General features: G+C 57.4%; 2 protein-coding genes across 7 annotated transcripts; both read right to left on the bottom strand.

Annotated features, from left to right (window-relative positions):
- Positions 1-1,168: 1,168 nt before the first annotated feature.
- KHK (ketohexokinase) lies at positions 1,169-14,904 on the bottom strand. 6 transcript variants are annotated; one of them, XM_038561050.1, is made up of 10 exons: positions 14,737-14,904; positions 14,290-14,524; positions 9,749-9,865; positions 7,402-7,623; positions 7,083-7,217; positions 5,218-5,290; positions 4,476-4,622; positions 3,141-3,229; positions 1,545-1,702; positions 1,169-1,463 (listed from the first exon to the last, which is right to left on the bottom strand). In XM_038561050.1, exons 2-10 carry the CDS (start codon positions 14,379-14,381, stop codon positions 1,378-1,380), a joined length of 1,119 nt encoding a protein of 372 aa, XP_038416978.1. In that variant the 5' UTR covers positions 14,382-14,524; positions 14,737-14,904; the 3' UTR covers positions 1,169-1,377. The 6 variants fall into 6 exon arrangements, with proteins under 6 accessions (XP_038416978.1, XP_038416979.1, XP_038416980.1 ...); XM_038561051.1 differs by having other exon boundaries at positions 7,402-7,536; positions 14,290-14,902; XM_038561052.1 differs by lacking the exon at positions 7,083-7,217 and having other exon boundaries at positions 14,290-14,904.
- Positions 14,905-15,205: 301 nt separating this feature from the next.
- Positions 15,206-22,913, bottom strand: EMILIN1 (elastin microfibril interfacer 1). Its single transcript, XM_038561041.1, has 8 exons — positions 22,340-22,913; positions 21,271-21,396; positions 20,594-20,814; positions 17,535-19,472; positions 17,048-17,164; positions 16,616-16,633; positions 16,312-16,449; positions 15,206-15,926 (listed from the first exon to the last, which is right to left on the bottom strand). Exons 1-8 carry the CDS (start codon positions 22,507-22,509, stop codon positions 15,589-15,591), a joined length of 3,066 nt encoding a protein of 1,021 aa, XP_038416969.1. The 5' UTR covers positions 22,510-22,913; the 3' UTR covers positions 15,206-15,588.

Genomic DNA, 22,913 nt, shown 5'->3' with positions numbered 1-22,913 from the left:
TCTGCTTGGGCCATCTACTCACTGGTCTGGCCTGCCTGGCCTCAGGGATACAGGGGTTTGGAGGCTGGATAGGCCTCATAGAGGGGCTTCTGCTTTCCCAGTGTTCCCAAATGGTGCTGAGACCCAGCAGAGCACAGCAGGGCACAGCCAGCTGCAGACAAGCCAGGGGAGAGAGAGCAGCCTCTCCCTGGGGCCCAAATGCTCCCCGTGCCCCTCCCATGGTATTCAGACACCCAGTACCCTCCTGCAGCTCCAAGCCGGTCCTCCCCACCACCCAGTACATGCCCTCCCTCCCCATAATATTAACAAGAACTACCATTTATTGAGAGCCCAGTACACACCAGGCCTCATGCTGGGCATTTTCTATGTTGCCTGATTGTGCCTTTACAATAATTCTAAGACCAGGCCGAATTAGCTCCATTTGACAGATGAGGAAATTGAGGAAGACCGAGTCAGTAACGTACCCAAGATGACATCACTAATGTGGCAGATTTGAATTCAGGTGTGTGGGACTGCAGAGACCATGGTTTTAACATACTCTGTGGCCTCTGTGGCCAACTCCCATATGAAAATTAGCTAATTCCAATATGACCTCAGGGAGAGCAACACTGTGTCCTGGGGCACATCTGTGGCTGAAGCACAGCCTTAACTACAAGGCGGCTCCAAGGGTGGGGCTTCAGGCTCTGGGCCGGGTCACAGGGGAGATATTTTTGGACTGTGAAGGCACCACCAAACCACAGAGTAGGCTCCCTGCCCATTGGTCTGTCAGGTTGGCTCAGCCATGTGGATGGTCCTGGAACTATGACTGGAGTCTTGTGACAGCCCAGGGGTCCAGAGGAGATTTTTCTCGTAGCTTATTATTTGGAAGGTTCCCTGAGGTACAAGGAGATAAGTGTCCTCCCCAGCCAGGAAGGCTCATGGTCTCTACCCATCCCCTGTGGCTCCTCTTCACCAGAACCAGCTGGGCCTCCCCCAAAGGCACAGCTGGTGGCAAGTCTGGGGTACCTCCTACTGCTCTGGTGTAGGCCACCCCTCCTCTGGGCCTACTCAGAGAGGTTAATTTGAAGAATAGAGAAAGAGGATGAAAGGCTGTAGTATCAAAGCCTCTGTAATAATCCCCAGCCAGAGCAGTTCAGACATCAAGAACAAACAGACTGGCAGAAGGAAGCCGGGTCTGGGGCAGGAGATTTATTTGCTCTGCAGCTCAGTAGCATGAGACACCAGGACACAGGCGGAGCCTCCTCACAGCCCGCATCTGCCCAGAGAGCAGGGTGGTCCAGATGCCCGGCTGGATGGAAGGGAGAAGGTAATGATGGCCGGTGGTGCCAGCCTCCGGGGAGGGGGTGGTGTGAGCCAGCGCCCCCTGCCACAGGGCGTTCACACGATGCCTTCAAAGCCCTGTAGGCCACACTTCTTGCCGGCCACCTGGCACCCAAACCTCAAAGCCTCCTGCATAGTCTTCCCTGTAGGGACAAATAGCTGGATCAGCGTGGTCTCTGGGTAGGGGCAGGCCTCAGGCCCATGCTTCCTGCCGGGGTACTCACCCTGGGACAGGCTGAATATGACTGAGGCGTTGAAGGTGTCTCCGGCTCCCAGAGTATCCACCACCCGGGGTGGAGGGAAAGCGTCTGAGTGCAGCAGCCGCCCGTCAGGACCCAGGGCATCAGCACCTTCCTCAGCCCAGGCGCAGATAAGTGTAGCCCTGCAAGGCCCTCCATTCAGCTGGGCTGTCAGCTCCCACCTGGCCCCCAGTCTCACCCCCTCCCCAGGGCGGCCCCCCCTGGCCCCAGTCTCACCCCCTCCCCAGGGCAGCCCCCCCACCTGGCCCCAGTCTCACCCCCTCCCCAGGGCAGCCCCCCCACCTGGCCCCAGTCTCACCCCCTCCCCAGGGCAGCCCCCCCACCTGGCCTCCAGTCTCACCCCCTCCCCAGGGCAGCCCCCCCCACCTGGCCCCAGTCTCACCCCCTCCCCAGGGCAGCCCCCCCACCTGGCCCCAGTCTCACCCCCTCCCCAGGGCAGCCCCCCCACCTGGCCCCCAGTCTCACCCCTTCCCCAGGGCAGCACCCCCACTTGGCTCCCAGTCTCACCCCCTCCCCAGGGCAGCCCCCCCACCTGGCCCCCAGTCTCCCCCCCTCCCCAGGGCAGCCCCCCCCCCGGCCCCCAGTCTCACCCCCTCCCCAGGGCAGCACCCCCACCTGGCCCCAGTCTCACCCCCTCCCCAGGGCAGCCCCCCGACCTGGCCCCAGTCCTCACCCCCTCCCCAGGGCAGCCCCCCACCTGGCCCCCAGTCTCACCCCCTCCCCAGGGCAGTCCCCCCACCTGGCCTCCAGTCTCACCCCCTCCCCAGGCAGCCCCCCCACCTGGCCCCCAGTCTCACCCCCTCCCCAGGGCAGCCCCCCCACCTGCCCCAGTCTCACCCCCTCCCCAGGGCAGCCCCCCCACCTGGCCCCAGTCTCACCCCCTCCCCAGGGCAGCACCCCACCTGGCCCCAGTCTCACCCCCTCCCAGGGCAGCCCCCCGACCTGGCCCCAGTCTCACCCCCCTCCCCAGGGCAGCCCCCCCACCTGGCCTCCAGTCTCACCCCCTCCCCAGGGCAGCCCCCCCACCTGGCCCCCAGTCTCACCCCCCTCCCCAGGGCAGCACCCCCACCTGGCCCCAGTCTCACCCCCCTCCCCAGGGCAGCCCCCCCCACCTGGCCCCAGTCTCACCCCCTCCCCAGGGCAGCACCCCCACCTGGCCCCAGTCTCACCCCCTCCCCAGGGCAGCCCCCCCGACCTGGCCCCAGTCTCACACCCCCTCCCCAGGGCAAGCCCCCCGACCTGGCCCCAGTCTCACCCCCTCCCCAGGGCAGCCCCCCCACCTGGCCCCAGTCTCACCCCCTCCCCAGGGCAGCCCCCCACCTGGCTCCCAGTCTCACCCCCTCCCCAGGGCAGCACCCCCACCTGGCTCCCAGTCTCACCCCCTCCCCAGGGCAGCACCCCCACCTGGCCCCCAGTCTCACCCCCTCCCCAGGGCAGCACCCCCCCACCTGGGTCCCAGTCTCACCCCCTCCCCAGAGCAGCCCCCCACACCCCTACCCCCACCCCCAGGGCTCACTCATTCTCCAGACCCAAAGCCTCCTCCTGGCTTCCCTTGCTCACCCTTTCCTCACACGACCGTACAAACCCCTCAGGGCCTCCACTGCTGACCGGTACCCTAAGTGCCTGGCCACATCTTTGCTGACAAACACCTGTGGGCAGTGGAAAGGAGGCTGTGGGTCACCCTGACCTAGTCCCAGCTCAGTCACCACCAGTGGCCTAGCGCTGCCACCCCGCCAACATGGCGCCTAAATCCCCAACGTAGCATCTCACTGTCCCACAGGAATGCGTTTTCATACTTGCTCAAGATGTGCGGGGATACAGCCCTTTGTAAATTGTGACACAAAGTCCCTGGTTTATTTGGTCTAAGATCAACGAATTTCCTGCAATTGAAAACCCAAAGCGAGCCTTGGGCGCCATCTTGCGGTGAAAGCAACCACTGCCAAGTTACACCTCCGGCTCTCAGGAGCCTCTTGCTTTGTTTTGCTTTCCTAATACAACTCTGCCCTCGGGGTCTAGTTTCTTCACCTTTAAAACAAAGAGGGCGGGGGCTGTAGAGCTTACTCAACACCAGTTACACGTTAAGAGCTGCCAGAGAGAGTTTTGTTGAAAAATACTTCAGCCAAGCTCCACCGCCAACCATCAAATAAAAACCCAGGGTGTGGCTCAGGCATCCACACCTTCCCGCAGCCACCGGAGGCCCAGCCAGCTTGGGCTATGATGCTAGGATTGTCATTCAGATTTCATTTCTATCCCAGCACTACCCAAATTTACCTTATGCGAGTCCCCTTCCTATCCTCCGTCACCCCTCGGTGGCTCCCCGAGCCTGCCGCCCACCCCAGAGCTGGAGGACACCTGGGAGAACTGTCCCATTCCCTCACTTGATGGGGTGTTCGGGGGTAGGAGGTGCGGGGGAGGCGGTGAGGAGGCCCAGGGAGGAGGTACTCCCATGCAGGGTGCTCTGTCGCTGGCTCTAGTAGCCCTCTGGCCATTCTCATACTTATGCACCCATTGGGATGGAGAAATTTTGCTTCATGGCCACCAAAGCTGGGGTCCTGCCTCTTTGCCCCCTACCTGCCAATGCCATCAAGCCATTCCAGGTATGGTAGGCATTCCAGGTAACCAAGGGAATGCTTGGTTCCCTTTAAGACCCAAATGAGCTGGGACACCTGGGTGGCTTAATGGCTGAGCATCTGCCTTCGGTTCGGGCTCGGGTCATGATTCCGGAGTCCCAGGATGGAGTTCCACATTGGGTTCCCTGCAGGGAGCCTGCTTCTCCTCTGCCTACGTCTCTGCCTCTCTCTGTATTTCTCATGAATAAATAAATAAAATCTTAAAAAAAAAAAAAAAGACCCAAATGAGCTGGATGTGGCAAGGGGAAGCTGCAGGGCCACTCACCACATCTCCATAGCCAAACAGCTGGAACAGCTCCTCTCGGGGCTTCTCCACCTCCACAGATACTTGGATCTTCTGACCTGGAGGCTGCGTGGCATTGTGCCGTTCTATCCGCTGCAGCATCTTTACCTGCTCAGATGCGTTCCGGCCCTGGGGTGGGGTGGGGGGGCAGGGCAACTCAGGACCTACAGGGCAGTGCCCAGCTGCTTCTGGCTCCTTCTTCCCTCCCCACTGGAACTCTGGGTGAGGGGGGACAGGAGCAGAGGTAGGCTGGGCTGGAACTCCATTCTAAGTTTCATAATTCTAGGGCAGTCATGGACCTTGGAGACCTTATTGACCGTCTCCCCCCATTTCACCGATGAGGAGACAAAGGAGTAAAAAAGAGACTCTCCTAAGGACCTATGCTGAATTAAATGACAAGGCTAGGATTAGAACTCAGGACTTCTCCGAGTGTGGAGGAGGTGGGCAGCCTGTAACACGGAAAGCATGGGTCTTTGCCTAGAGCCAGCATACTGCCCTGGTGCCTACATCCTGCTGTGTGAACCGGAGTAAGGTGCTTTCTGGGCCTTGATTTCCTACCTGAAAACACAGAAAGATGCAGAGGGAATGGATGGGAGGGGCGGGGGCTGTTGCAGGAGTCATTTATCTGGAAAGTACTTCCTGGCTCAAAAAAGTTAAGAAGCCAGAATACATGGAGGGGCTGGCAGGTTGAACCCCTCAAAGCATAGGTAGGGTGGCAACTTGCCTCAATGTGGATCCACTTGAACCGGGTCAGATCAACGTTATCAAAGTCTGTAGCAGACACATCTGGCAGGTTCCTAAGTCACGGACAGAAAGCACAGAAAAGAGGCATGGTGAGGCAAGCCAGGGCCAGCATCTCTAACTGGCTGCTGGGGCCCCTATCCCTAGTGCTGCCTGCAGCATGGCCAGGAGCTGGATCTGCAACACAGCCTTCCAAGGCTCAGCTCCAGGAGAGGCCGTTTCAGGCTAAACTCTTGACCATTCCTTGCCCTACCCAGTTCCATCCAGAGAGGGGACTGGAGGCAGTCTGCTAGGGTGCCCTTCGGGTATTGTCCAAGGGTAAACTCAACTGCAGCTTGTGTCAAGAGGCCAGTTGAGTGTGCCTTGGAGACCACATCTCCCAGGAATGCTCTAAGAGCACCAGGGACTACAATTCCCAGAATTCCCCCCTTGCCAGCAGCACACGCAGCTCCCAGCATGCAGTGGCCCAGTGAACTACAAAGGCCATGGCTACTCTGGGTCTGGTCCTGTTCACTTCTGGCATCTCAGCAGTGATGGCACCGCTGTTCTAGGGTTGGCAGCTCCATGTTGCAACCCTGAGGTCAAGGTTGGTGCTTGAGGTTGAGTTTATGTTTGGCTGACTTAGGTGGCGCCCCAGGAAGCATCTGCCTTGACCAGAGACCTACACCTAACCTATGCCCTCCCCTCCACATTCTGTAGCTGAATCTATCTAATTAACTAGCTGTGTACCTGGGCCTTTCTGAGGCTGCTTCTCCATTGGTAAGTGGATCCAAATCCACCAGACTGCTGCAGTTAGAGGTAATGTGTGTGGATATGTCTGCACTGAGGCCAGTGGGCAACAAATGTTTCTCCTCTGAGCTCTTCTCCTCTTCCTGTGAATACCATGTGGTGTCCTTGATCAAAGTTGCTACAGATTGATTGTTGCTTAATGGGCTAGAATCGCCCAAGGTGAAGGTCACTGCCAGCACATATGCCCACTGACTTATTCACTGGGACACGGGGAGCTCAGAGACACTGGCCATAAGGCTTGTCCTAGGACAGCTGCCCCCTCTCCCCAGGTCCTGGAGTCATGCTGGGCGATTGGGACACCCTAAACCCCAGGGCCGCTGGGTGTGGACCACCACAGCCCTAACACAGTACCTGGAACACACTAGGTTCTTAGTAAACTACATGTCTGAGATTCTTCAGGAGGGAATCTGGGAGAGATGAGAAAAGTGGGGGTCCACAGGGCCTCTCCCTAGTAGCTTGGGACTTTAAACAGATTCCTTCCCACCAGTTAGCATGGCATCTGATGGCCCAATGTTCCCTCTGCCTTGGCAATGGCTGTGAGTTGTATGTGGCATTTGGCCTGGCTTCATTGTGCAGGGACCTTCATGGTGGGCTCATCTCTTCTGACCACCCAAACCCAGCTCTTTGGTGCCATGCTGCAGGCTGGCAACTCTGGGGCTGACCCTGGAAATCCAATGAATGGATCCCCTTTAGGGCTTAAGATGGTTTGAATCACAAAATCACATCTCCCATCCATCCCTCTCTCCTCAAAACAATTTACCCACACCCACACCCAGGCTTCTGATTGACCAATTATGGAGGAATCACACGATGAATTATGTTTTGGACAGGCTTGCCTGCCCATGGTGTTGACCAAGGCCAAGTCACCAGGCAGAGCAAAGCACATCCCTTCCCACCTCACTTCTCCCTAATTGAAAACAATTGAGAAGTCACAGTTTGGCATGGGGACAATTTCTGGCACAAAGAGAGAGGCGCAGAGAGCGGGCAGTTGGGATGCCCACGTGGCGAGGGAGGGAACTGATTGGTGGGCTGTGCCAGGGTGAGGCCAGGGGGCCTTACGTGTCGTAGAGCACAATGGTGCGGGAGCCATTGGAGTTGTTGACGATGCAGCAAGAACAAGGGGTTTCCCCTTTGCCCTGCCAGGCCACCTGAGACACATCCACGCCCCGCTGCCTGAAGTCAGCCACCAGGAAGCTTGGGGTGGAGTCCGAGCCAAGGGGAGGGCAAGGAGACACAGATTAGAGCCTACAAGGGGCCTGGACCTCTTGCAGGGAGTGGCAGGGGTGGTGGAGCATGTGGCCTCCGAGAGAAGAAGGGTCCTGTTCTGGGAGTTAGTGATGGCGGCGGTGGCTGGCAAGGCACAGACAGAGGTACAAACCTGTAGGCATGTAGGATGGTGCGGCTACCACTGGCCTCGTTGATGATGACCGTGGAGATGGGGACAGAGCCCGTGGTCTGAAAGACTGTGTAGTGGAGGTCCACGGAATAGCGGCGGAAGTCATCCAGGACAAAACTGCCAGGACGGAGTATCCCCGGGGGGAGGTACGGTTCGACAAAGGTTTGGGGATCTGAGGGCAGGTGGCAGGGGCCACTAGGGACCCTGGATGAAGTGGAGGGGGGTAGGAAGGAACTGGAAACCACCACACTGTCCCAGGCTGTGCAAAGGGGCAGGAGAGGCAGGAGAGGGAGGGGTGCAGAGCCTGGAACCCAGTGAGAAAACCACTAAGGGACATTTCTTTTAGATCCTGATTGAAGTAACCTCCAACCCCAAACCTGTCTTTCAGTCTGACTCAAGCCAGAAAAGATGTGTTTAAGTTCATAAAACTTAAGTTCTTGGGACTCCTGGGTGGCTCAGCGGTTGAGCATCTGCCTTTGGCTCAGGGTGTGATCCCGGAGTCCCGGGATCGAGCCCTGCATCGGGCTCCCTGCATGGAGCCTGCTTCTCCCTCTGCCTACGTCTCTGCCTCTCTCTCTATCTCTCTCTCTCTCTGTCTCTCATGAATAAATAAAATCTTAAAAAAAAAAAAAACTTAAGTTCATAAAACTATTTGGGCTAGATCTGAGGCCTAGAGCATGAACCCTGTTTGAACAGAGCAGGTGAGGGCACTGTGGCCTGTCTCATGCAAAGCCCAGGCATAATTAATAATTACCAAGTGGTACTTTGCCCCCCCGCTGCCCTCTACACACTCATCCTCACTCTTCTTTCTGAATTCCCTTGCCTTGCTAATGTGGTTCGACACCCACCTACACCATGCCCAACCAGGAAGTGGTCCTGCCTTGGTGGGCCACTCATTGCCCTCTTCTCTCACGGCAAGGTGAACCCTCCAGCCAGTGAGCTGGCTCACAGCGTCTGATGCTCCTCAGAGTGGGCCTGATTCCCTTCTGATCAGAGTGAGCAGGAGATAGCCCCTCGGGGATACTGCACACAAAGAACACCCCACATTTTCTGGCCCTCTCTGAAAACAGTGTCCTGTGACCACTAGTCCAGCCACTATCCTGACCTTTCTCACTATGGCTGGGCCCCACTTTTGGCAACACCAAAGCTGGACAGTACAAGTTGGGTCATCTCTCCTCATCTTACACCTCGAGGATCCTTTAACCACTAACGTGACCAAAACATGCAAACTGTGGCCTGGTTTTCCAAATGACTTTTTGTACCCACAGTGCCCGGCACATGGTAGGTATTCATTAAATGTTTGTTGAACACAGGGGGAGAATGTGGAATGGTGCACTTCCCAGCATTATTGTTCCATGAAGATGAGCCCCCTACCCAAAGCAAGAGCAGCAGTCTTGCCTCTTATGGCCACTGATGAAAGTTAGCAAGTGACCAGCTGTTGGCTCCGGGTCCCTCTGTCCCACCTCACAGGGCAGGCCCTTGCCCCCTGATCTGTTCTGTGCCAGTTCACTGAGAAAGGGAATCTGGCTGCAGCTCAGGGGGCTGGGCTTTGGCGGCAGCCCCCCTGAAACCAGGGTTCAAAGGGCAAATGCTTCACAGACCAGCAACCTGGCAGCCTACCCTACTGCCCACAGTGGGCAAAGTGTGGGCCTCACCTCCCGATAAGTGTTTGCTTAATTGGCAGTGCCAGGGGTCAAAGGGCTTTTGGGTCCCTACAGCAGCTAACACAGAGAAAGTGTGTGGGTCACCATGGGCTGCAGCCTCACAGCTGGTGAGCTGAGGCCTAGGTCTGGGCCCAGCTTTAGCATGTGACTTCGGAGCGGGAGCGTCCTCAGGCAGGGTGTTCTTGTTACTTCAGTTAACAAGAGGGATGCAAGCACAGGCTCTGTTCCCTCAACTGGGAAAGAAATTATGGGCCTGAACCCTAGGACCATGGATGCTCGACATCCTTGAGGGAGGGTGGGTACAGCATGTCCCTGACTGCCTTCTGCTGCCAGCATAGCCAGGACCACAGGGAATCGAGAAGGGCAAGGTCATATCCACCGCAGAGTCTGTCGGAAGCAAGGAAGGTGGGAAGCTGAGTGGGCTCCGGGGAGTGGCCAAGGAGAGGCTGTGGAAAGGAAGGCTTTAACAGGACAGCATTAACACCTGAGCTGCAGATAAGCCACACTCGGGAGGGTCCAGGATGCTGGTGCTCCGTCCCGCTGCCTCCCACCTAGTTCTGGTGGCCACAAACCATTTCTGATAGCCTGCCCCCGACCCAGGGTTAAGACTTCCTTCTTTTCCACCCACCCTCTGGGCAGGCCTTCCGGCTCCCTCCTCCACTCACTCGGCAACGTGGCCCGGGGCCATCGAGCCCATGAAGGCACAGGGGGCTCCCAGCAGGGATAGAACAGTGCAGGAGTTGGATGCGTTGCCTCCACGCTGCCATCTCTGGGACAAGCACCTGCAAAACACGTGGAGGGTTCCTGCAGCTCCGGCAGGCTGGCGCCGGGGGCAGCAAGGCCCGCCACGGAGCCCAGGATGGGGAAAAGCTGGCAGATCTTCCTCAGAAAGCGTCTAACCAGCCTTCCCACTTTCACTCATTCAGATCCATCCCAAAGGAGGGCTCCAGGGTGGGTGACCTCATTCTCAGTCACAGTGACCCACCCCTCCCAGGAGCCGCTGCGCCCTGATTGCTGGAGAACTTCCAGCACCTCTTCCCAAATGTGTCAAATCTGCTAACTGCTCTGCCCTTGGGGGAATCCACTTCAATAATAACTCAGGGTAAAATGAGTAAGTCGGGGTGCCAACCTGGACATTGAGGTCATTTAATTGGGGGCGGGGGGAGTAACTTATACGATATGAAAGGTTAAAAAGATTATTGGATGAAGACCAGTTTCTCTCCATTTTTGTTTCCCCTTTCTTTCAGCTTTATTGAAATATAACTGGCATATAACATTCTGTAACATGATTTGAAATGAGCACATATCACATAATGATTACCACAGTAAGGTTAGTTAACACGGCATCTCATTACATAATTACCTTTTTTAAAATAAATATTTTATTTATATATTTGACTGAGTGAAAGAACACAAGCAGGGGGAGCGGTAGGCAGAGGGAGAGAGAGAAGCAGGCTCCCCACTGAGCAGGGAGCTGGGGATGTGGGGCTTGATCCCAGGACCCTGGGATCACGACCTGAGCCAAAGGTAGACACTTAACCAACTGAGCAATCCAGGCGCCCCACCTTTTCTCTTTCTTTAGTTTTTCTCCATCTTCACTGAAAATCTAACTAAGGTGTATGCTGAGGAGACTAACTGAAGATGCACTTGCAGGACCTCATTGCCATCAACAATGAAGTATCAATGACTTATGCACATCAAAGCACTTTAATGATTTCTCCCTGTGCCCCAACAGTGCAGGCTGCTACTTCCATGCTTCCAGTTCCAAAAAGAGTAACAGTAGCCGCTTACAATAAGAACCACCAATTAGGGGGATCCCTGGGTGGCTCAACGGTTTGGTGCCTGCCTTTGGCCCAGGACGCGATCCTGGAGTCCCCGGATCGAGTCCCCGGATCGAGTCCCCGGATCGAGTCCCGGGATCGAGTCCCACATCGGGCTCCCGGCATGGAGCCTGCTTCTCTCTCTGCCTCTCTCTCTCTCTCTCTCTCTCTCTCTCTGTGTGTTTATCATAAATAAATAAATAAATCTTTAAAAAAAACACTAATTAAGAGAAATGAATGACGCAGAATGTTTAGGCTAAGGTATATTGGCACACAAAACTTAACCCTGAAGTTCCCTTCAGTCTTGGGAAAAGGGGTCCGTGATCTCATTAGGAAGGATACTACTTTGTAAAGGGTCAAACAGTTCTCAAGCTATGAGCTTTAGAGAAATTTTTGGGCAGATTAGAATGGGGGAGTCTTGTGGGATTTGACTGACTCAGGATCACACCAATAGTTAGTGACAAAGCTGCTATCAGAAACCGGGTGGCCTGACTCCCAAATCACTGCAATGTACTCTGTAGTTTTGAATGGAAGTAATTAGGTGCCAGCTTGGATGAGGTTTTGAAGAAAGGGTATAAACTTTTACTTTGTGGAAATCCTTCAAAGTCACACTGATACCCAACTTCCTGTGCAGAAATGCTCTGCTGAGGGACGCCTGGGTGGCTCAGCAGCTGAGCATCTGCCTTTGGCTCAAGGCGTGATCCGGGAATCCTGGGATCAAGTCCCGCATCAGGCTCCCTGCAGGGAGCTTACTTCTCCATCTGCCTATGTCCCTGCCTCTCTCTCTCTCTGTCTCTGTCTCTCAGGAATAAATAAATAAAATCTTTAAAAAAAAAAAAGAAAGGAAGGAAGGAAGGAAGGAAGGAAGGAAGGAAGGAAGGAAGGAAAGAAAAGAAAAAAGAAAAGAAGAGAAGAGAAGAGAAGAGAAGAGAAGAGAAGAAAAGAAAGAAAGAAAGAAAAGAAAAGAAAGAAAAGAAAAGAAAAAAAGAAAGAAAAGAAAGAAAAGAAAAGAAAAAAAGAAAAGAAAGAAAAGAAAAGAAAAGAAAAGAAAAGAAAAGAAAAGAAAAGAAAAGAAAAGAAAAGAAAGAAAGAAAGAAATCTGAGGGTCCCCAGATGCCTGTGGAGCACAGAGAGCCTGGGACAGGTGGGACTGAAATGCCTGGGAAGGACTGGGACCCCACTTGGGCTTGCTCATCTGGGAGACACAAGCGTCCAGGAGGTGGGTCAGGGGTGGGCCCACAAGAGAGAGAGAAGAGGAGGGAGGGAGACAGAGACAGAGACAGAGACAAGAGAGACCCTATGGACAACCCACACTGCTCTGCAGAGGAGCAAAACCATGGGTCTGGGTAGGAGGGGGTGCACCCTGAGAGCAGGGGGCATGGAGAACATGAGAAGGATCTTTTGAGAGAGGTGCCTAAGTGCCCACCTTCAAAATGAGCCCATCCTAGTGGGAGCTAGCAGGATCTCCGAGCCTCTCTTAACTGAGCTTTGTATGCAAGCTCAAAGAGAATGGGACTGCACCTCTCGTTGGAAGCAGCACTCCAGGTCTTCCCCGGGACCCCAGTCCTTGGAAGACCTGTGGCCCTGGAACCCACCCTGTTCTCTTGAGAGGAGGTCTAACTTCTAACCCTGCAGCACAAGGTGGGGTGGTTGACCTGGCTAGGCCTACAAAGTGGCATCCCCTTGTGCCCCTCCCCCACTGCCCTCCCGCAACCCCCCCCCCCCCAAGGGCTCTAAGCTCTAGCAAACAAAGCAGCCCAAAGCAAAGGGCCAACCCCATGAGACCAGTGGCAAAGGGAGAAGAAGCACAGGAGATGATAGAGGGCTGGAGCACTAGATTCCTAGGAATTATAATTACTGCTCTGCCACTCATTAACTATGTGGCCTTACAATAATTATTTAATTCCTCCACCTAGGGAGCTGCTTCCTTATCTATAAAGAGAGGATTTGATTTCCCATGGCCTGCTATAAAGAAAGTATGTAATGATGCATGTGACAGTGCTGGGGGGTACCCAGAGCCTGAAGAATACCAGTTCTCTCCCTTCAATTAGAAGAGGGAAACTGGGTATTCATGGCTATGAGCACTATAGTGTCTTCTTGGAATTAAACCTTGAACTAGACAGAACCTTTTAGCCAGACAGTCCTTGGCTGAGACAACTGACAGCCAAAGACCAATTCTTGTTATTCAAAGCACCAGACCAGACCAAGAGAAAGCTACAGGTTCCGTGCCACAGAAATGCCCTCCTGGGATTGCAGTGCAGCAGTGAGGTTCTTACCAAAAGCAAATAGAAGACCCAATGAGCGACTCTTCAACTTCTACCAGACAACCAAGAAGTATGTTGTTCGTTGATTTTTGTAAAAGACTTCTGGTAAACTCCTTTTGGAATTGAGCACCAGGGCAAAGTTGGTCATGGCACAGGCACCAGCTCTATCCATAACCCACAGCATTTCCAAACTTGCCTCTAGTGCCAGCAAGCCCTGAAGCTCAAATACCACTGTTTTAAGTGTTTGTTTTTTTTTTTTAAGATTTTTATTTATTTATTCATGAGAGACAGAGACAGAGAGAGAGAGAGAGGCAGAGACACAGGCAGAGGGAGAAGCAGGCTCCATGCAGGGAGCCTGACATGGGACTTGATCCCAGGACTCCAGGATCACACCCTGAGCTGAAGGCTGCACTAAACTGCTGAGCCACCGGGGCTGCCCTGTTTTAAGTGTTCTTTTTGTTTGTTTGTTTTTTGTTTGTTTTTAAGTATTCTTACACTCTAACTGCACATACTTATTATTGTAAGCTACCTCAAAATTTATTTTAAAAACAGATGAGATATACGTGGTAGATAAATTAGAAGTAAATGCTGGTGAAAGGCAAGAGCATGGGTCTTTTTGTTAAAAAGAAAGAAGCTGGAGGCGCCTGGGTGGCCCAGTGGGTTGAACATCTGCCTTTGCCTGGGGTCCTGGGATCCAGCCCCACGTGGGGATCCCTGCTCAGCGGGGAGCCTGCTTCTCCCTCTCCCCTCTGGTCTGCTCTCTTTCTCGCTCTTCCTCTCTCAAATACATAAAATCTTAAAAGAGAGAAGAAAAAAGCTGGCCCTGCACCTTACTAGTTGCATGCCCTTGGATAAATCACTTGATCTCGAAGAGTCTCTAAAGGCGACAATGATTCCTGAAACGGGAATTGGCGAACACAGTGCTATCCAAAGCCGGGTCTTATAATTAACGGCCTCAGTTCTTCCCCGAGTCCTCCGGGGCGGAGGGCACGGGACACCAGCTCCCGAGGCTGGATTCTCACTGCGGGCCCCTGACCCCGCGGACCTGGGGTCTTGGCTGCCGGGCTCAAACGCGGGGCCGCAGCGGCCCCTGGGATCTCCGAGGGGCCCGGGCGCCCCTACCTGCTGTCCGTGTCCTCCTCCGGGTACTTGTCCACCACACTGATGATGTCCAGCACCACCAGCCCCACGCAGAGGATCTGCTTGTCTTCCATGGGGCTGCTCCCGAAGCCTTCTGCCCGCCTGGCTGACTGGGCTCCTCCTGGGCTCTGCCTCTTATCCCGGAGGATCGGGTCCCCTCTCCAGAGGCTGATTTGGCTCCTCCTCTGCGTCCCGAGCTCCTCCCCCAGGGAGACTCCTGCAGCCAGGCGGGAATGGAGCAGGTCCCTTGCTCCCCACGCTCACCGATTCAATTGGGAGCCTGGGAGCGCAGACCCCGAGGCCTTGGTCCCCGACTTCCCCTTAGCAGGTGGCGTGGCCTTGCAGATGGCAACGCCTCCCACTTCCCGGCCTCAGTTTCCTCACTTGTCAGATAGACTCGGAGCTAATGCAAATCTCTCTAAAGCGTACCTAGGCAATCTTCTGAATGCAAAAGACGTGCAGCACAAAGGCGCCCCGTGCCCCTCCCTCTCCGGCACTGGGGGCTCGCGCTGCAGACCCGCCGCGAGGTTGAGCCGGGCCTCGCCGCGGCGGCCTGAACCCTCAGTCCCTGCAGCGCTCGCGCTGTCGCGGCGGCTGCGCCCGCCCCCGAGGCCCCGCCAATCCCAGCTCGAGGGAGCTGCGGGGCCGCTAGGTGAGCGGCGGCGGTCACGTGACGGGAGTCGGGGGGCAGCGCCCCCTGGCGGACGGCGGCGGAACCGGGGTTCGGGGGAGGAGCGCGGGGCCGCTGCGCCTCTCTCCGCGGGCGCGTGCGGAGGAAGCGCGCGCGGAGCCCCAGGGCCGGGGGTGGGGGCGACCAGGGTGGGAAACCCAGGGCTCCCCCCTCACCCCGTCCCATCTGTACTTCTGTGTACCCTTGAACACATACTGGAGCAGACGGTTTGTTTTGTTTTGTTTTGTTTTTTAGAAAAACCAAGTGTCTTTATTCCTGAATAGTTTGGTACGGCGGTGGGGGCCAGAGCCCCTCGGGAGAGCCCTGCCTCGGGCTAGAGACCAGCTGGAGGAGCTGCGAAGGTGCGAGGATCGGCTCCCCAGCCGTCTGGGCCCTGCAGGGCGAGCAGGCCAAAAGTCTGGACGTGGGGATCCCAGAGTCTCCGCCCGGGGCGCTCAGGCCGTGGCGAGGAGAGCGCTCTGGGCGCCTGCGCGGCACAGGTACTGGACGGCTCGCCTGGGGCTGGGGGGCCAGGACGGAGCCCCGCCGTCCCCGCTGGCTCTTTGGCCGGCGGCGTAGACACTTCGGGCCGGTCATGCCCAGCCGTCTGTCTACACCTGTTCTAGCTCCAAGTCCCCGTAGAGCAGGGCTCCGCTGAAGATGGTGAGCGGCTCCTCCGAGTGCGCCAGCTGCCCCATGACCAGGTCGATGCAGACCGTGTCTCCAGCCTGCAGCGGCAGGATGAGGCTGAAGACGCCCAGGGCTCCGGGGCTCGGCTGGCTCTCTGCGATGGGCTTATTCTCCAGGCCCTCAGGTTCATAGCCACCAGAGTCTATGCGGGCCACGCCCAGGTTGGAGCGGGACAGCACGGCCTCCACTTTCTCGTGCCGGTGCCCAGTTAGCACCGCGCTCAGCAAGTAGCGGCCGGCCAGTGGTGCTGTGAACACGCCTGGGGACGGAGAATGGCAGTCAGGAGGGGCCTGGGAGGTGTTAGGGAGCCCATCCAGAACTCCTGGACTAAGCAGAGACCTCCAGGGTCTTTTCACCTGTCTTCCACTAGAATGTAAGTTCCACCAAGAGAATTTGGCGCCTTGTTCATTACAACATCCCCAGGCCCCCAACAAAGAGCTGTTGAACAGAAGCGCTCCTCCCCCAAAACCCCTTTCCCTTAGCCCAAGCTGTGGTGAGAATGAATAAATGAAGATAAAAGGGGTCTCCCCAAACCAGAGCATGAAAAGATACCCCTTGCCCGAGGGGGCAAGAATGAGAACACGTCACCACATAGCTTTGTGCTGGCTTGCCCCACAGCCCAGCCAGCCTGCTTCCAGGCTTACCAGTCTCTGGATCATAGTAGCCCCCATCGTTGAGCAGGACTCTGTCGAAGGGCACTGTGCCTGGTTCAGACCGTGGCAAACTCAAGGCAGCTGAAAAGGCCACCCGGGGCACAAAGGGTGCTGGTGCCCCCTCCACTCCTGGGTAGGGATAAGGTGGGGGTCAGAGTAGATACTCAGTGCAGAGCTGCCTGGTCCCCATCCCCTCCTGGGTCTCTCCCTCCAGGGCTGCCTGAGGCCTTCTGCCCTCCATCCAACCCCTCATTCAGTTTTCCTCCCTCTGACACCCCAGATGGGAGGAACTTACCCTGCTCTCCTTGGGGACCTGTGGGAAGAGGAAAGGGAGCGGTGAGATGTGGGGCAGCTCTCACTAAGTCACTCAGCAAATATCAGCTGAGTCTTTCGCTGTCCTACAGACATACAGACTCCAAAGCAGGAATGGGGGTATCAAGAAAAGGAGGAATAAGGTCCTTTCAGTTCAACTCGTCCCCAGCCTTTCACACCCTACATATCCCTGTGAGCTCAGCCTTAGTCTTCAATACAGCAGGAAGGTTACCACATTGAACCGGCCCATATAGTGACTGTGCCGGTCCCTCATCACTGTCAGCCACGTAGGACCCCTCACTCCTTGCCCCTTTCCTCCTTTCTCTTTCAAATCCAGAATGGAACGAATGTCAAGCCTAGGGCTGCTAGAGATGTGGGGGAGCCCTGACTGCAGTATGGATCTCAGCTCACATACCTGGTGGCCCGATGGGTCCTCTTTGTCCATCCTTGCCTGGAGGTCCTGAAGGTCCAGCAGGGCCTGGGGGTCCCTGTATCCCAGGAGGCCCTGGGGGCCCGGCCTCACCCGGGGGCCCTACGGTGATAAAAATTAAGTTGAAGGGAAGCCATAAAAACAGTTTCCAAAGGACAAAGAAGGTTGTGGCTCCATGGGCAGGTGCATGGGGCCCATGGGGCTGCCCATGCTGGATACCTGGCTGGCAGGGCAGCACCCCACCCCCAACCACTGTCCTGTCTGAGCTGCCAGGGGAGAGTGGGGAGCTAGGAGCTTGGATCATCTCTTATGGACACACCAACCCCCGGGACATTGGTGGGCCTGCAATTCATGCTGGGTAGAATAAGGAGAAAGTATATAAGGTTATGGCTGGCTGTTGTGGAGGGGGAGAGGAAAAAGAAAGGACCAGAAAGGGGTCCCCCCACCTCCCACTGCACCAGTGCCCCCTCACCAGTGAGGTCCTTCAGACTGAGCTGGTGAAGCTGATCCTCCAGGAGCAGCACGGAGCTGTTAAGGGCACTGAGCCGCCTGCCCAGGCCCGCCTGCCCCCCCAGCAGCTTCTCTAGCAAGGCTGCCTGTGTCTGGCTGGTGCTGTTGGTTTCCCGTAGCCCAGCCCAGAGCCCAGCTACATGTCTGGAAAGGCCCTCTCGTAGGCCCTGCAGTCCCCCAGCCACCGTGTCCAACCGCTCACAGACTCCTTCAAGGCGGCCCAATCGCCCCTCTAGGCTGGGGCACTGGCCAGCCTGTGCCTGTCCCTCTTCCAGGCCTCGGAAGCGCTCCTCACTCTCCGTAGCATGCTCTGTGGCCTCTTGCTGCAGCCTGTTAATCTCCGAGATGATACGGTCCTTGGTGGCTCCAAGGTCAGCCAGATCAGCCCCCTGGCCCTCCACAGTGGTCTGGAGCTCATGCAGTGAGTCATTGAGAGAGCTGAAGGTGAGAATAACCTCAGAGAGCTCTCCTTGCAGGGCCTGTAGGGCTGAGCCAGAGCTCCCCCCAAACACACTGAAGCCATCCAGAGGCCCTCTGCTTGGTCCCCCAACACCTGGGCCAGCCCCGGGGCCCCGTGGGGGGAGCAGGGGGCAGGAGCAGCGCTCCACACCATCTCGAAGGCGGCCCAGCTCCTCCTGGACACCACCACAGGCCCCACAGCCCTCATCCCCACGGGCCTGCAGTAGTCCCTCCAGTTGGCCCAGCCGTGCTGCTGTGAGATTCAGCTGCAGTGCAAACTCTGCAAGTGTCTCGTCCTGCGCATCGACACGACCCTGGAGCTGGCCCACAACCCCTTGCAGTCTCTCCAGTGCAGCCTGCTGGGCTTCCCCGGCTGCTCCCACCTTGTGCAGGCCTGAGCCCACTAGACGCAGCTGCCCCTCGCTGTCTAGCACCCTGCGCTCCAAGGCACTGAGGATCTCACTGACCTGGGAGTCCTGCTCCCCGGGGGCCCCAGAGCAGAGCTGCCCACATGCCTGCACAGCCCCTGCCACCTGCTCTTCCAGCAGATCCAGCCGCCCACCCAGCTCCCTGCTCACATTGGCCAATAGTCCCTCCAGCCTTTCTAGTCGGCCCCGGGCAGCAGGCAGCCAGTGGCCCAGGCCCCCAGGACGCCCAGGCCAGCCCTCCTCCTGTTCCTCTGAGGGGCCCAGAGTGGAGTTGAATTGGTCCTCCAGGCGAGAAAGGCGGGACGCTAAGCTGGTGTAGCCTGGGGGGTGGCCCCCCTGCCCAGCCGCTCCCCCCAGCTCGGTGCCTCGCCGCCCGCTCAGCACTGTCACGGAGCCGGCCACGACATCCAGCCTCCGCTCCAGCTCGGCTAGCCGCCGGCCCAGCTCGGGAGGGCAGCACTCCTGAAGGGGCCTGCGGCCCACAGCCTGCCCGGGGAGCTGCCGCTGCCGCTCTTCCACGGAGGCCAGGAGCTTCTCCAGTGCCCGCAGCCGCTCGCGATCCTCCTGTTGCTGCCGGCGGAAGCCATCGAGCCCCGCCAGGCACACGGAGCAGGACTCCTGCAGCCGCCGCTCCAGTTCCCGCAGCAGCTCCTCACTGTGGCCCGGAGGGGCCGGGGCGGGGTCCAGGGCCCGGCTACCGCCACTGCCACTGCCACCGCCACCTCCGGTGTGATGGTTGTTGAGATGGCCCAGCTCCTGGTCATGGGTGGAGACACGGTTGTCCAGGAGCTGCAGCTGCTGCTGGATCTCACTGAGGGTTTCGTGCACGCCAGGACGGGCAGCTGCATCTGCCGGCTGCTGCCTCCCGTTGATGGCCGTCTCCACGGCCCTCTGGACGTCTTCCGCCAGGCGCCCACTCAGTCCCTGCAGGACACCTCGGAGACCCTGCAGCTCCTTTGTCAGGCTCTGCACCTGCTCCTCCAGCTGTTGTACCTTCTCTGAGTCCCCAGGACCTGGCAGAGAGGGGAAGGCATCAGACAGAGTGGCTGGACCTCAGAACTCAGTGAGCCCTCCTTGCAGGGCCTATAGGCCTCCTAGGCCCTGCTCTCCCCAGCTCCGACACGAGGTCCTAGCTGATTTGGCCACTGTTAGCTGGGTAATTTGGGCAAAGACAAGACAGGGGGAACCTCCATTTACTAAATGCCTCTAGGCCAAAATTGTACCATGGCTTTCCCTCCCTTATAAGACTCCACTGGATAGATATCACAGCGTTTCCCATTTTGTTGACTGTGAGAAAGAGAACCAGAGGAGATTAGGGAACTTGGCCATAGATTACAAGTTTCATAAGTGGCAGAGACAAGTTTCAAACCCAGCTCATCAATCTGACCAGCAAGTCTACTGTCCAGAGTAGGTCTCAGAAGTTGTTTGCTTATCTGTGAAATGGGAGTATGGGGAGGCACAGTGGACCCCACAACAGTGGCTATTCCTGAGCAACATCTCTCCATAACACCACAGGGACAGACAAGGTTCCACGGGAAGGCTGCAGGGGCTCGAGCTGGATAGTGGGAGAGTCAGCCAGAAGTTCCTGTTTCCATCATTACAGCATGACTATCTCCCTGGCAGACAAACACAGCACATCCGCAGTGCCCAGGGCGCGTGCAAGCAGGAAGGCCATGGGGACCGCTGCATTCTGGGACCTGCAGTCTCCAGAGGCCCCTGAGGGGCCTGGGACCTGTAGTTGAGTGCAGTGCATTCTAGGACTTGTAGTCTGAACTGTCTAATCCCTTGGTGACCAAACTTCTCGAAGGAATTCCCCCTTCCTCCTGCAGCCGTTCTCAAGTAGGAAGTATCTCAGCCACATGTGGGCGTGTGTGAGCACATTCTCTTGCTCTGCCTTCTTTTTCTCTTGATCTCTCGCAATCTCGGTTTCTATCTGACTCACACATTCGCGCACACACACACACACACACACACACATTCACACACATGCGCAGGCAGAGAATCTCAGGGATCTCACTCCCTTCTGTCCCCTTCTTCTGACTGGGAGCATGGAGTTTTTCCCTCAGCAGCCTGGCCCCTCATTTTCCAGCCAGCACCAGCTCCCACTTCTCCCCCCAGAGGCTCCCCTACTCACCTTCCCCGCCTAGTCCACTCAGGTGGCTTCCTGCGCTGGAGCCAGAGAGGTTGGGGCGGGCGGGCCGGGGCCGGGGGCGTGGGGTGGTAGGTGCAGGACCCAGCGCTGGGGCGGGACCCTCAGCACAGTCATCGCCCCCATACCCCTGACAGCACCTCCACTCCATATCCGACACAGTCTTGTAGGCCACTCGGTAGCGAGGGCGGAGGAAGCTGCGGTACCTGGGAGAGGCAGAGGAGGCTTCTTTACTCTTCCCTGTTCTGTTAGTGGCCCTGCATCCTGTCTTTGGAGATGGGCAGCTGCTGGTGGTGGACCCTCAGGTTGGATCCCCCTTAGCATCCAGCATGTGGCTGTGCTCAGTTGACAGCTGTCAGCTTGCTGGCCAAGGGCCAAAACCCTATTCTTCCTCCCCCGTCCTATGCTGGAGACTTGAACTCCTCATCCTGAGCCTGACTCTGCCCAGAGAAGGCATCTGGGGGCTGACAGGGTGGTCTGGTAACTTTGCTCTCAGTAACCACCTCCAACTGTTGCCTCAGTGTCTTCCCAAAATGGGTCTGACCGAAGCCCCCAGTCCTGCCCCTTGGTACCTGCTTTGTACAAATTCCCCAAATCGGCTGCCCTCCTTCTGGCCTAGCCCAGCCCCCACCAAGTACCCATTCCCTAGCGCCAGGGCTCACATGATGCTGCGGGGACACTGGGGCTGGCCCCAGCCACAGGGCTGGTAGTCAGGCTTGACGAAGGTCTCCACTCCATCCTCAAGGACACAGCTCACTGTCCGGGTCACCACATAGGCACACCAGTTCCTGTAGGCACAACCCAGCTGGGCCCAAAGGCCAGAGACACAAGCCCCAGAGGAGGGCCAGGGGCTACCAGAGAGGCTGAGGGAAGGTCAAAGGATGAAGGGCCCCTGGGGACCAGTAGGAGCCAGGGCTTTGGCAGGGGCAGCTCCCCCCACGCTTTCCTGTGCAGTAGGAGTCAGTAAAGACTTTTCAAGACAGCGAGACAAGGCATAAAATGGAAAACCACAACTGCAAGAAGTTGATCCTCACGGCTGCAGGGTCCTGGGGAGCCTCTGAATTCACACATTCATTCATGTCCTTTTCTGTGTCAATCCCCAGCTTGGCGTGGCCTGTATGAGCCAGCTGGCTGGGTCCCTCTGGTGATCCCCTGGATGCTGGCTTCCACCCACCCCTCAGGGGAGAGGCCAGGGCAGGCAGGGGTCCAGCTCAGGGTTAAGTAGAGAATAAGCCATTGATGAGCCCTGCCCCCCTTGGGGTTTGCGTTCTACACTCTTGGCCCCATTCATGCTGGCCTTTGATCTGTGTCCGGCTGGAGAGCCCAAAGGAACAGAGCAGGAACGGTGTTAGAAAGAATCACAAATTACTGGATGGGGCCAGGAAGCCCTAGGAAGGGATAAAGGTCTGCCGGAGAATACCAGGCTGGTACGTAGCTGGCAGCTTGCAGGAAGGCCTGGCCCATGCCCCTCAGGGTCATTTCCCTGGGCACCTAGCTACAGGTCCCACTGAGGTTAGAGGGGGACCGATCTATTTAGGGGGCCCTAGAAATGCTCTGCAGGAAGGTGAGCTTGTGCGGAGCCACCTGATGGATGGGCTTCCTCTCCCCCTCTTCCCTGCATTAGGGCATACAGCCCCGGGGGAGGGTAGCCAAGGTGGGGGCTGGGACACCCACCTTCTGACCCACCCTTCCCACCCACGTCCAGCCCTGGGCTGGGACCCAGGCTCTTACCTGTGGCGGCTGGCAGGCCGGGGAGCGCTCTGGGCCTGGGGTTCCCCAGGACTGAGAGCCCCACCGCCCCCCGTGTAGAGGCTATAACCACGAGGAGGGTAGCTAGCTGCCCCCACGGCTGTGGTCAGCAGGCAGCAGAGGTAGCAGCTCCAGAGCGTGCTGGGGGCCATGGTAGGGGTGCTCGGCCGTGGCCCTCAGAGGCACATCCCGGCCCGGCCGCTGGCGCCTCTGTGTGGAGCAGGGGATGCCGCTGCTCCAAGGGACGGCGCTGGCCGGGGGTCCTGTCCCCAGCTTCCTGCGGCAGCCCCCAGCCACACGCCTCCTTCTCGGCAGCCTGGCCTGACCCCTCTCCCCCTCCTCTTTCCTCCTCAGGCTCCTGTCCCTCCCTCAGTTCCTTCCGCTCTCCTATTCTCTGCTTCTGAGGGGGTTTGTTCTCTGTGCCCCCTGGCCTTCTGTGCCTGGTCCCTGCCCCTCTCAGATGCTGCTTCCTGGGCCTCCGCCCCCCCTCACCCCAGCAGGCCCTCCTCTGGCTTCCCTATCTGTTTTCCCCAATGACCGGATCCTGGAGGTGACA

The sequence above is a fragment of the Canis lupus genome, chromosome 17 (genome assembly GCF_011100685.1).
Source record: "Canis lupus familiaris isolate Mischka breed German Shepherd chromosome 17, alternate assembly UU_Cfam_GSD_1.0, whole genome shotgun sequence".
Classification (NCBI taxonomy): domain Eukaryota; kingdom Metazoa; phylum Chordata; class Mammalia; order Carnivora; family Canidae; genus Canis; species Canis lupus.
Note: the sequence above shows the minus strand (reverse complement) of the source record. Positions and strands in the feature narration are given on the sequence as shown.

What these genes read in the sequence shown, in the direction of transcription:
- KHK (XM_038561050.1), bottom strand. Translation starts at nt 14,381, where the DNA reads ATGGAAGACAAGCAGATCCTCTGCGTGGGGCTGGTGGTGCTGGACATC. An exon ending in GAGGAGGACACGGACAGCAG is followed by an intron (nt 9,866 to 14,289) that starts GTAGGGGCGCCC and finishes CGTGTTTTGCAG; the next exon opens with GTGCTTGTCCCAGAGATGGC. An exon ending in ACCATTGTGCTCTACGACAC is followed by an intron (nt 5,291 to 7,082) that starts GTAAGGCCCCCT and finishes TCCGTGACTTAG; the next exon opens with GAACCTGCCAGATGTGTCTG.
- EMILIN1 (XM_038561041.1), bottom strand. Translation starts at nt 22,509, where the DNA reads ATGGCCCCCAGCACGCTCTGGAGCTGCTACCTCTGCTGCCTGCTGACC. An exon ending in CAGTGTCCCCGCAGCATCAT is followed by an intron (nt 20,815 to 21,270) that starts GTGAGCCCTGGC and finishes TGCCTCTCCCAG; the next exon opens with GTACCGCAGCTTCCTCCGCC. An exon ending in CAGTCTGAAGGACCTCACTG is followed by an intron (nt 17,165 to 17,534) that starts GTGAGGGGGCAC and finishes TTATCACCGTAG; the next exon opens with GGCCCCCGGGTGAGGCCGGG.